Source organism: Aphelocoma coerulescens, chromosome 1A (assembly GCF_041296385.1).
Source record: "Aphelocoma coerulescens isolate FSJ_1873_10779 chromosome 1A, UR_Acoe_1.0, whole genome shotgun sequence".
Taxonomy (NCBI): domain Eukaryota; kingdom Metazoa; phylum Chordata; class Aves; order Passeriformes; family Corvidae; genus Aphelocoma; species Aphelocoma coerulescens.
The window spans coordinates 6,875,985-6,887,840 of record NC_091014.1 but is presented as its reverse complement, the minus strand read 5'-3'; the positions used below and the strand labels follow the sequence as shown (position 1 = coordinate 6,887,840).

Below are 11,856 nucleotides of genomic sequence, written 5' to 3'. Positions count from 1 at the left end.
AACATGTGATAAAAGTGTTGCTGTGGCTGTATCTAGGTCAAGGAAAGGTTTTGTTGACTTTGGTTCATGCCTAAATGTGAGAAGGTGGTACCTGTGCCAGCAGAAACACCACTGCTGAGGGCGTATGCAAAGTGACTCTCCCAGCCTGACTCTTCTGGCACAAAGCCTGTCCTAGAGAAGGCTGCTATGCGAGGTTGATTCAGTACTACATGATGCTCTTGCTAAAAAAACTTGAAATGCTCCAAAACTAAGGCTGTACATACTAAACAGTGTCTGACTACCTGGCAAAAGGGGAGCACTGGGAGTATTTCTAAAGGAATGATCCCCCTTGCCACTTCAGTAGTTACATCCACCCCGAAAAACTGCCCACACCTTGAGTGCTGATGAAGTTTGTCAGCTGGAGGTTAAGTGGTGAAGAGAGGTTACCTTGAAGCTGAATGTCAAGATGGAGATAAGCAAACACTATTTATTTTAACAGGAAGAGGTGAAATCTTGAAAGAGTATGTGGACTAAAATGTAGCTCCATTCCAGGAAACAGTGGCTATAAATAATCTCCAAAAATCATGAGAAAAAACCAGATGGGTCTAAAAAAATTATGTGAATATCCGCTCACTCGGCAAAGAAGATAATTTGCTGGATTTGGCTACAAGGGAAATAGAGGACAGATTCTACATTAGGCCAGTATTTGGCACAATTTGAATCCTGTGTAAAAACCTGGTGCCAGTAATTGAGGAAACATATCAAAAAATTTGGGAAGAAGAGCTTCACGAATTAAAAAAAAGGCATGCTTTATGTCTGAGATTTAGGAAACGACATCTACCTGGTTTTGGTTTTGGTAAATCAGTACAAAAGCTTGATTAGTGTGTGCACAAATGAAACAGGTACTTTAGGAGGAAAAGTTTCCTGAGCTACCAAAGGTAAAACAAGATTTGTTTGCATGGCCTTTACAAGAGAAGAGCTCCAACATAGTTGTAGATATGGGAGTGTGGTATAAACACAGAAGGAGCTTTTGCTTTCCTTTCAAAGCTGCAGTGATCATGCTTTTTATTCATGTTAGAAAGGGCAGCAACATCATGCTTCAAAAGAAAACAAGCTAACATCTCTTGATGTAATGCCAGTGCCACTGATACTTAACCTAGTATAACCCAATCTCCACTGAAAAGAGTCATCCAAAGCCACCCATTAACGGGCCAAAGGATTGGTGCCTTTGGAAAAGAAAGTTCCAACACTAACATGGATTTTCTCTCCCCCTTTTTACTATGTTCTGCCATGGATCTTCTCCACTCCAGTGAATCAGTTTAATCAGCATGGTAGTTTAAGATATTTTGGCAAGCATGAGATCTTTGTGAGCAGGGACATGTGAATGATCTGTGTCAATAACAAGCATGACTTCATCCTTTCCAACTTGTCCAGAAAGAGATTTTTAGACATGTCTGCAAAATCAGCAATGAAGTTAAACAGCAGGGAGGAGAGGTCTTCCCTGGCAAAAAAAAAAAAAACCTGTCTAGTCCTGTACCTGTTGGCAGAGCACATCTAAAACTGCATCAGTAAACAGTGTCTTCTGCTGGGGCCGACTCTTGCCTCAGAATAAAAAGCAACTTTAACAGCTGAATAATCTCATTATGCACACCCAGGCCTGTGCCTGCTGTCACAGTCCAGTATCACTGAAGGCTTGTTCTAAGCCTAGAGGGATGTAAAGGCTTTCCCAACCCAAAGAAAAAGCTTGTCAGAACCTGGATTTGAAATGTAAAATAAACACCAGATTCTCACTCTGCAGCTCTGGGCTGTGCCAGCTTTCTCCAGCTCACACAGCTTTAGAGTTGCCCAAGAGGTGATGCTGTGCCCAGACGCGCAGGCAGGCAGCGTTTCCAACAAACCAGAGAGTTTTGTGCCACTAAATTCACCACTGTAAAATATCCTCAGTGTCCATGTGGGAACAGTGACTGGGCAGGAGGACAGAGAGACCAAATTTAGACTAGAAAATACACCCAGTGGCAGAATCAAGAAACACAGAATGACAGAATGAGTGGGTTTGGAAGGGAACTCTGGAGATCATCCAGTCCTACCACCCCTGCCAAGGCAGGGTCACCTGGAGCAGCTGACACAGGAATACATCCAGGTGGGTTTAGAATGTCTCCAGAGAGGGAGACCCCATAAGCAGCCTGTTCCAGTGCTTTGCCACCCTCAATGTAAAGAAGTTCTTCCTCATTTGAAGTGAAATCTCCTATGTTTTATTTTATGGCCATTGCTTGTTGCTCAGCACCACTGCAACCAGCCTGGCACCATCCTCTTGGCACCCACCTTGGAGATACTTAGATACATTCATGAAATCCTCTCTCAGTCTTCTCCAGACTGAACAGGCCCAGCTCCCGCAGTCTCTCCTCATTCGAGAGATGCTCCAGAGCCCTCCTCATCTCTGTGTCCTCCACTGGACCCTCTGCACAGCTCCTTGTCTCCCTTGCATTGAGGAGCCCAGAGCCGAGCACAGTAATGGACGCCCACTAAACCACCACTTAGGCAGTAATTTGGTGTTCAGCCACTGTCACCCCCAGTGTTTTATCACGGTGACGCCTGAGGGCCCCACCCGCGCCATGACGGCTGGCGTGACGCCTGGCGGGCACAGAAACGCCACTGCCGTGACGTCACGCGGGCCCACAAGGCGAGTCGTGCGCTGGGGCCACCAAGGAAGTGACATTCAGAGCCTATTTCCCCCTTCCCCGCCGCTGTGAGGGACGCGGGGCTGAACTCTTTTCCTCTTCCATTCCCGTTTTCATTCCCGTTCCTCTTCCCCTTCCGCCTCCGCACTCCCGGTGACCCGTCCGCCGCCAGGGCCCCGCGTGGGGCTGTCCTGCGCGCTGCCTGACCCCCGCCCCTCGGGAAGCGCCGCTCCGCGCCGCCCGCAGCTGCGGCTCTGCCGCCGTGAAGCGGCGCCGCTCCTCCCTTCGCGCCCGGGCGTGGCGGGGCGGGTGCGGCGGGCTCGGTCGGGGCGGCGCCGTGGGTCAGGCAGCGCGGTGGCGGCCCAGCAGCCGTGAGGGGAGAAGCGCTCGGGGGCCTCGGAGGGGCGGAGGAGGAGGAGGCTGCGGCGGCGGCGCCGGGCGGGCCCATGTCGGCACCGGGCACAGGTACCGCGGGCACCGACGGAACGGGAGGGCGGTGCTGGGGCGTGTGTGAGGAAGGGGTCTCGGGGAGGGCCGGAGGAGGGCACAGGGGCCTGGGAGGGGCACGGGGAGGAGGGTTCCGGAGGCGGAGGGGCCGTGGGGCTCGGAGCAGGGAAGGTTCGGGTGGCGGTGCCTGAGGGCACGGGGAGAGGGAGGCCGGGAAAGGACAGGAAGCTGCTGTTCCCGAGCTGCTGGTTCCATCCGGAAAAGGGCCTGGGCTGCGGGAGAGCTGCGAGCAGGGATTGGGGTGGTAGCGAAGGAGTCTTTTTGTATTTAGTGCCTTGTCTATAGGCCTCTGTTTCACGGTGGAAAGCGCGTTCCTGCAAGTCTGGCAGCAAAACATTCTCCCCGAGACGTACAGAAGCGAAAGTAAAAGTGCCTGGCTATTCGGCAGGCCGACTAGAAGATGTGTCAGTGGCCTGAAGTTGTGTGTCAGGGAAGGTTTAGGTAGGATATCAGGAAAAGGTCCTTTGCCCACAGCGTGCTCGGGCACTGTACCAGGCTCCCCAGGGACGTGGTCACAGCACCGAGCCTGTCTGATCTCAAGAAGCGTTTGGACAATGCTCTCAGGTACATAGTGTGGCTCTTGGGGTGTCCTGTGCAGTGCCAGGAGTTGGGCTTTGATGATCCTTGTGGGTCCCTTCCAAGTCAGGATATTCTGTAATTCTGTGAACCTTCCTGCTGCTGTGTGGGGGACTCCTCTCTCTCTGCACTATGTTTTTTTTCTGTGTACTGTGTCTCATCTTCCAAAACCTGTGGCTAAGTTTCTTTTGTCCTCACTGACCTGGGTATTCTTCTTATCCACCTTCCCTCTGCATTAAGAGAACCTTAACTGCATTTCAGTTCTTGAAACTTACAACCTTCTAGTGGTGTGATAACTAGTGGTGGAGGAGTTTGTTGCTCTTTGAGATTTTTCAGCCAGTCAGAGGTGGGACATCTTGCCTACATTCTTTATCTCCCATATATCTTTTGTAATTGAGTAGCTGCAAAAGGGACTGTTTATGTGATCCATTTGATTTCTAGTGAAAAATCTCTATATGTCTAGTTTAGTAGAACTGTATTTCTTTCTCTCATACTTGTGTTTGCTAGTTGGGGATTCTGGATCATGTTACTGCAGGCTTTACTGAGAATAGACAGTTTTTATTGACTTGGGAGGATTGCTTTGAGGGCCAAGGTGTTGATGTTTATTCTTTTACTCTGAATTGTGAGTAGATTTGTGATGCTGAATACCTTATATTACTCTCTTCTTTCCTCAAGAGTAAATACATAGATGGTTTTTTTTAAATGTTACTTCTGTATTTCAAGACTGTTTCTTAAGTTTCTGAGCTCAGAGTATCATGAACCCAGTCCCATTCTTTCAAATTCCAAGCTTGTTATGAAAGAAAAGAGTAGAAACTTAAGTACAATAAAAATTCTTAACTGCAAATGAGTCAAGGTATGTCAAATACTGAAAAATTAAGATAAATAATTCCCTCTGAAAAAATATTATGTGTTGGTGCTGAAACTAAGAAGGAATGTTAAAGCATGTAAGGGTCTCCACAGAAATGGGTTGCCAAGAGTCCAAAGGCATAGGGATGTTTGTCTTGTCTCTGTTTTCTCTGTCCTTCCTAATTTTCAGGTATGAGTGCTGGTTTGTCCTATCTGTTGGCTTATGGAGTTCATGTCATTATTGTGCCTTTTCATCAGTACATTCATGTAAATGTGAGGTATTAAATTGAAGTTGTCTTAATCTTTAAGTTTCTCTTAATGTTTCCATACCATCTTCTTGTTTCCTATGGAAAGGAGACACAGGTGAGCCAGCTGCCTGTTCCCATTTTTCCCTGCTTCCCACAACTTTTAGACAGTTCTACTCTGCCTGTCACAGAAGCTCTGTGCTGGCTGAGAGCTCAGCCCTTGTGTAGCTCCACGCCGGATCAGCCTGTCTGGAGCTCCATGCTGGATCAGCCCCGGTGTAGCTTGGAGGCAGTGGCCGCACCTCCTCCTCCTGCCCCAGGGTGTTTGGTGTCGGCACAAACGAGCTGGCAGAGCCATCGGAAAGGTTTGGGAGATAAGGAGCTGTACACGTAGCAGGTAGTGAGGAGTATTGCAACATACCTGTTCTGGCATACAGAACAAAAACCTACTGTAAAATGAGATTTTTGGGGTTTTTTTGGTTATCAATGTTCACTGGGAAAAAGTGGATAGTACTGCCTTGTGGTCAAAACCATAACGTGCCCATTTATGCTCCATCCCTTTTCTTTGTATCACATCTTCTCTGGTTTGCTTTTATACAAACAAACATCAGATACGTCTTTAAAGCAGAATTCTGAGTTCCTAAATTTAGTAAGAGCTCAAGTACCATAATGATTGTGGTAAATGACCATGTTGTTAAAAGTTACATGTGTGGCTGGATATTTTGTTCAGAGTATTGGAATTGTGACATGCTGTTCCAGCATTTCTTTAAACATAGGCAACCTCTTCCCTCTTTGGTTAAGAACGGATTTCATAATAATTACTGTTTTAAGATCAGTGTTTTTGGAATTCAAGTAGTTCTGAGATCTTGAGATCTGAAATCTTATAGCTGTAGACATGCATTAGGGAGCCAAATTTGCTACTGCTTGTTTAAGCAATGCTGATTTGATTTCCATAAATCAATGTCAGAGATGTTTCTCCATTGGTGCTGTTGCCAGTTGCTGCCAGAGGCCAAGTCCTGAACAGGTTCCCCGTTGGTAAGTTGTCACTGCACATCTGTGAATACTGATACTGTAAATTTCTGCAAACCATTTTTTCTTCAGAAGCCCTGGACAAGCACCTTAAATATTGTGATACAGAGTTTCATCTGGGTGGGATAAACAGTATATGAATCTCTCATTTTATTGTTTGGTAGATGGCAGAGGGATTGTGCAATGCTTATTAAAAAACATATCTTCTTTATTGTGTAGTCTTATTTATAAACGTATTTCAAAATAGTTAATACCAGAAGCACTCTACATTAGATTAAAATGCAAGTGTCTCATTATCCACTCTGAGTAGATGCCGGGCATTGGTGAATCTAGCATGTTTTCATCATCCAGAGTAAAATGTTAGGCAAAAGTAGGGGTGGCTATTGGGAATCAAACTGGTGTTACTAATAAAAACAAAGTGATGGCTCATCAGAAGGCATCACATGCAGTGGTGTCCTATCAATCTCACCTATATATGCATTTAACTTGAAGCATGTAAATATGTGAAAATTACTTATGGTTTTAAGAAATCAATTTAGCCTGAAGTAAATAAAGTCTGGGTGGTTCTAACTGCCTCTTGTGGTCCTGACTGGCCCATCTGACCCTGACACGAGTCAGCAGAATGCCCTTGCATTCTGGGCTGTAGTACCAGGAGTTAACCATAAAGCTGAAGAAGGTGAGTCTTCCCCCTTTGTTCAGTGCTTACCACATCCAGATGTGGATTCTCTGTTCCCAAGAAAGGCATTGTCAAACTTAAATAAGTCTATTGGAAGATCACCAAGAACACAGGGAGGCTGGAGGACATATGATATCTGAAGAGAAACAGAGAGAACTGGGTTCTTGATCTGTAAGAAGAGAGGGGAAAATCTTATTACTGTCTTAAAACAACCTAATGGGAGAGCATAGAGAAGATGAAGCTGGGTTCTTCTCAAAGCTGTGTAGGGACAGGATGGAAAGAAACAAACACAGTATGTGCATGGCAATTTCCATGTTGGTATTAGGAAAAGCTTTTTTTCAGTGTACCTGGAGGGGACCATTGCTTCTCTGTTCTTGGAGATACTAAAGCCTTAGCCAAGCCTCTGATCTGATTGGATCTGCTTGGAGCAGGGGGCTGAACTAGGTTCTCATCACAGTTTCCTCCTAATCAAAATTGTCCTGTGATTTTACCCTTTTGTGTTCAGTATACATTACCTTTTGTGTTCTTAGCCAAATGATGCCAAAGCTTAGGGTGCTGGAAACCCCAAAGAGGCTAAAGCTCCTACAAAATGTTGGTTCTGTAGAAGGAGAGAGGAATTCTATCCTTCGTTAAGTCTTGATAATTGCAGCCTTTCTGATATTACTTCCGTTTGCTCTGCTGGCAGGGAGGTTTGTGCATACAGCTTAGTCAGCACTGCTTGGTTTTCAGCTGCTACTTATGCTGAGTGCAGAGATGCTGGGGAAATCTGGGGAGGGGTGAGGAAAGAAGGAAGTGAGTTGATGCCTTTTCACAGTGAGGATAACCGGACATTGGAGCAGGTTGGCCGGAGGGGTTGTTCCGTTTCTTTCCTTGACACTTTTCAAGACTGGAACCTGGAACAGTCTTGCCTGAACTCATTGCTGACCCTGCTTTAAGCAGGAGGTTGAATTACTTGAGGTGCCATCTAACCTGCATTCTCCTATGATCCTAAGTAGTGGTAGTGGAAGGAGATGTGTGCAATCAATGACATGCAAGTGCATGCTGATGTATCAAGCATGTACATATTTTTAAGTTGGGGGTACTTTGTTTTCATCAGTCTTGAAATTTTTTTTTTTTTTCAGATGGACTTGTTTATGTTCAAAATCTTACATTCTTTGGGTTGTAGAAACTTCAAGATGCTTTTATTTCACAATTCATGCTGAAGACAGCTTTGCAGAACAACATGCTTACAAAATGATTAGTTTTTACCTGACAGGTCCATTCCTTAGTTCAAGAAAACTTAAACCTTTATTTTGAAGAGTCGCGCATTTGTGAGTTAGGTGAATATGGGTGGGCTGTGAAAAATGGCTAAAATATCAACAGCAATTTAAAAGTATTTATTTTCCTGTGGTTCTGCAGGTTTGCCTGGGTAACACAATGCCAGCTGAGCGCAAAAAGCCAGCAAATATGGAAGAAAAAGAATCTCAGTTAAATAATAAAGAAAAAGAATTTAGTGAAAGGCGACCAGTGAGCACCAGGGAGAAGCCAAAAGAGGATGTCAAGGTTGGCATGAAGAGAGAGACTTTAAAGGTTCCTGAAGATAAAAAGAAAAAAATGGAAGAGGATAAAAGAAAGAAGGAAGACAAGGAGCGGAAGAAAAAAGAAGAGGATAAAGTAAAGGCAGAAGAAGAGCAAAAGAAGAAAGAAGAAGAAGAAAAAAAGAAACTCGAAGAAGAGGAGAAAAAGAAACAAGAGGAGGAAGAAAAAAAGAAACAAGAAGAAGAAGCTGCTCAACTGAAGTAAGTTGTCTTTTAAAGGTTTAATGGTGCCAAATGCTGGAGTTATACTATGAGGGTTGTGGTCAGAGTTACAAAAGATGAACTGTTTTGAGTTACTTTTAGTAAGTTGCATGTAGTGCTATCAATTTTTTGTGGCTGCCTGATTGTGCTTTATGACTTCTAAGAGGTTTTGTGTTTTCACGTGTAACCTCTGTTACTGTGGTCTCTATTGTGGGGGTTTGATAGTGTTCTGCATGTGATGACCATGGAGAGCACAGTTATGCTTGAGTAAATGTTGTGATTTAACCCCAGCCAGCATCAGGCCACACAGCCACTCCCTCCCCTCAACAGGATGGGGAAGAGAATCAGAAGAGTAAAAGTGAGAAAACTCATGGGTTGACAAAAAGACGATGCAGTGGGTAAAGCAGAAGCTGTGCAGGCAAGCAAACCAAACCAAGGAATTCATGCCCCAGTTCCCCAGCAATCCCCAGGACAGCAGGGCTCCGTCGAATGTAACAGTGACTTGGGAAGACAAACGCCATCACTCCTACAATCCCTCCCTTTCCTTCTTCCCCCAGATTTATATGTTTACCATGATGTCATGTGATCTGGAGTATCCCTTGGGTCAGTTGGGGTCAGCTGTCCTGGCTGTGTTCCCTCCCCGCTCCTTGTGTACCCCCAGACTCCTTGTTCGTGAGGTGGGGTGAGGAGCAGAAAAGGCCTTAACCTTGTGTAAGCACAGCCCAGTAATAATGAAAACAGCCTTGTGTTATCAGCGTTGATTCTAGCACAAATCCAAAACACAGCCCCACACAGGGTACTCTGAAGAAAATTAACTCTGTCCCAGCCCAAACCAGAAAAATAAGAAAGCACAGGTGCTTTTAAGATGAAGTGTTAGTGTCAAAATATTGGGAATACAGATTCTTAACAGGTCTGCAGACCATAACAGGAGCAAATCTGCAGTGAGAAATAACTGTCATTTCTATAATCAATCACAGACAATTGCTACCTGATGGCAAACTCAGAATGTAACCTGGCAGTTTAGTATGTGATAATTACCAAGACCATGTTTCTTAGTATGTTATCCAAAGGTATTCCAGTGTTGAAGGTGGCATCTTTAGACCAATAAAGCTAAGGTTTTGGCCATCCTTAGGTCTGAAATATTTCACTTTTAAGATCGAGGCAATGTCATAGCCAAATTCTACCTGGGACAGATATATTTCACCTATTCCAAATTTTCTATGTAATTTCAATAGCCTGGCAATAAAAGATTTTCTGTAACTGTGGGATATAGTAACCTGTTGAAAGGCTGTTGTCCTCATCTGTAAGAATTTAATCTCCATCTGTAGTAAATGGAGTTTTATGTTTATATTTTTGAAGTCTGTTGCGATTAATATGTTCTGCATAGAAATATTTGAGAAATTTTGTTTTGTAGCAAGTAGTGCTTTCCCTTTGCAGCACAAAAATTAAACAGAGTTTCTGAAGCAGATGTTTTAGCTTTCTAGGATTAGCTTGGTAAATATTTAAGAAAAGAGTAAGGGGAAATTGTGTTAGAACTGCTGAAGGTTTTCCAACTGTGACCTTTTTTCCTTTGAGCTGATAGCCTGAGAGTAAGGCTCTGTAACAAAAATTACTAACTTTTATGTCTCATAGGGAGAAAGAGGAAGCACATCAGCTCCATCAGGAGGCTTGGGAGCGCCATCAGGCAAGAAAAGAGCTCCGCAGCAAAAACCAGAATGCACCGGAGAGTCGTCCCGAGGAAAACTTCTTCAGCAGACTGGACTCCAGTCTGAAGAAGAACACGGCTTTTGTTAAGAAGCTAAAAACCATTACAGAGCAACAAAGGGACTCCTTGTCCCATGACTTTAATAGCCTGAATTTAAGCAAATACATTGCAGAAGCAGTAGCTTCTATTGTGGAGGCCAAACTGAAAATATCAGACGTGAACTGCGCTGTGCACTTGTGTTCCCTCTTTCACCAGCGATATGCTGATTTTGCTCCTTCATTACTGCAGGCCTGGAAAAAACATTTTGAAGCAAGGAAAGAAGAGAAGACTCCCAACATTACCAAGTTAAGAACTGATTTGCGTTTCATTGCAGAATTGACAATAGTTGGGATTTTCACTGACAAGGAAGGTTTGTCTTTAATCTATGAGCAGCTTAAAAATATTATTAATGCTGATCGAGAATCCCACACTCATGTTTCTGTGGTTATCAGCTTTTGTCGGCACTGTGGAGATGACATTGCTGGTTTGGTACCAAGGAAAGTAAAAACTGTTGCAGAGAAGTTTAACTTGAGCTTTCCTCCTAGTGAGATAATTAGCCCAGAGAAGCAACAGCCCTTCCAGAATTTGTTGAAGGAATATTTTACATCTTTGACCAAACACCTGAAAAGGGACCACAGGGAGCTACAAAATATTGAAAGACAAAACAGGTGACAATTGAATGTTGTTTTTTCCTTATGAATAAAAAATAGTTTATTTATGAAATGGCTAGATTTGTTGCAGTATTTATAAACAAAGTCTGTTAGCAGTGTGTAGAAGATAAGTGTGTTCTGCAATGTTTCTAAAAAAAGTCCTAAATTTGTTCTGAATACTTAAAAAGCAGAGACCAAACAGACTCTTTGAATTTCTTTTAAAGAAAAGGGAGGTTGACCTTTAGCTGTAATTCTCTTTACTCTCTTTGGTGCCGTTTCCTTATCAGCAGGAGAGCAATGCTGCTTTCCCAGCTGGTACTGTCCTTTTCCAGTTGGCACAATCTGATTTCTCCCTTTCCACCCACATGTATCTAACGAAGCATATGCCACAATTGCTTTGGCTTGTTTACTTTTTTTAGCCTGCCAGCATGAAGGAAAAAATAGGTTAAATTAACAAGGTATCTGTTATACTCCAAGGTGGAAAAATATATATTAAATAAATGTATTAAAATGTTGGAGGGTGTAGACAATTTGATAAAAGTCCTCTTGAATATCTGCATGTAGTACTAATATTGTGGGGTAGAAATATGCAGACCTTGAGATCGGAATAATTTTATTTCTGCCATGTTCACGTTGTTTGATAATTGTTGGGTTAAAGCATCCTGAATTCTCATTATTGGAGCCAGCCTAAACCCAAATGCTGATCTTAAAACAGTAATTCTTAATTCTTTCTGGAAGCATTCCAGTCACATAGAAACGAACACATTACTGTGTATAGACATGTATTTCAGCTAAAAGGCTGGACATCCATCCAGAGCCAAATGTATGCTTGGAAGGCATTAAATTTTTATGTTTCCAAAGCAAGGATCCATTGTGCTGATAGGTTTTGTGCTGCAGTCCTATCTGGTCTCAGCCAAGTTTTGAGTTTCACAGGATCATAAACTGACTTTTGAGGTACTGTTATTTCTGCAAGTACCTCACTAGTTTAAAGTGTGCTACTGACTTAGGTGTAATTCTTTCAAAGTGAATGAATATGAACCTTTATACTTTCACAATCATGACTAGTTCTGGGCACATTGGTTCTGTCTGGTATTTCAATGAGTGGGTGTTACAAAGCCTAATGATATGATAGAAAATAAAGTGAAAAA

At 43.6% G+C, this 11,856-nt stretch overlaps 1 protein-coding gene across 3 annotated transcripts in view; it reads left to right on the top strand.

Moving 5' to 3' along the window:
* The first annotated feature begins 2,653 nt into the window (after nt 1-2,653).
* The window catches only part of UPF2 (UPF2 regulator of nonsense mediated mRNA decay), a 53,001-nt gene continuing 43,798 nt past the window's right edge, over nt 2,654-11,856 (top strand). Inside the window, exons 1-4 of one of the 3 annotated variants that reach the window (XM_069034931.1) lie at nt 2,654-3,122; nt 5,799-5,866; nt 7,935-8,314; nt 9,947-10,726. In XM_069034931.1, the coding sequence (XP_068891032.1) occupies nt 7,953-8,314; nt 9,947-10,726 (1,142 nt within the window). In that variant the 5' untranslated portion in view covers nt 2,654-3,122; nt 5,799-5,866; nt 7,935-7,952. Of the gene's footprint in view, nt 3,123-3,471; nt 3,729-5,798; nt 5,867-7,934; nt 8,315-9,946; nt 10,727-11,856 lie in introns of those variants that run through there. The other 2 variants (XM_069034913.1, XM_069034923.1) reach the window with 2 other exon arrangements.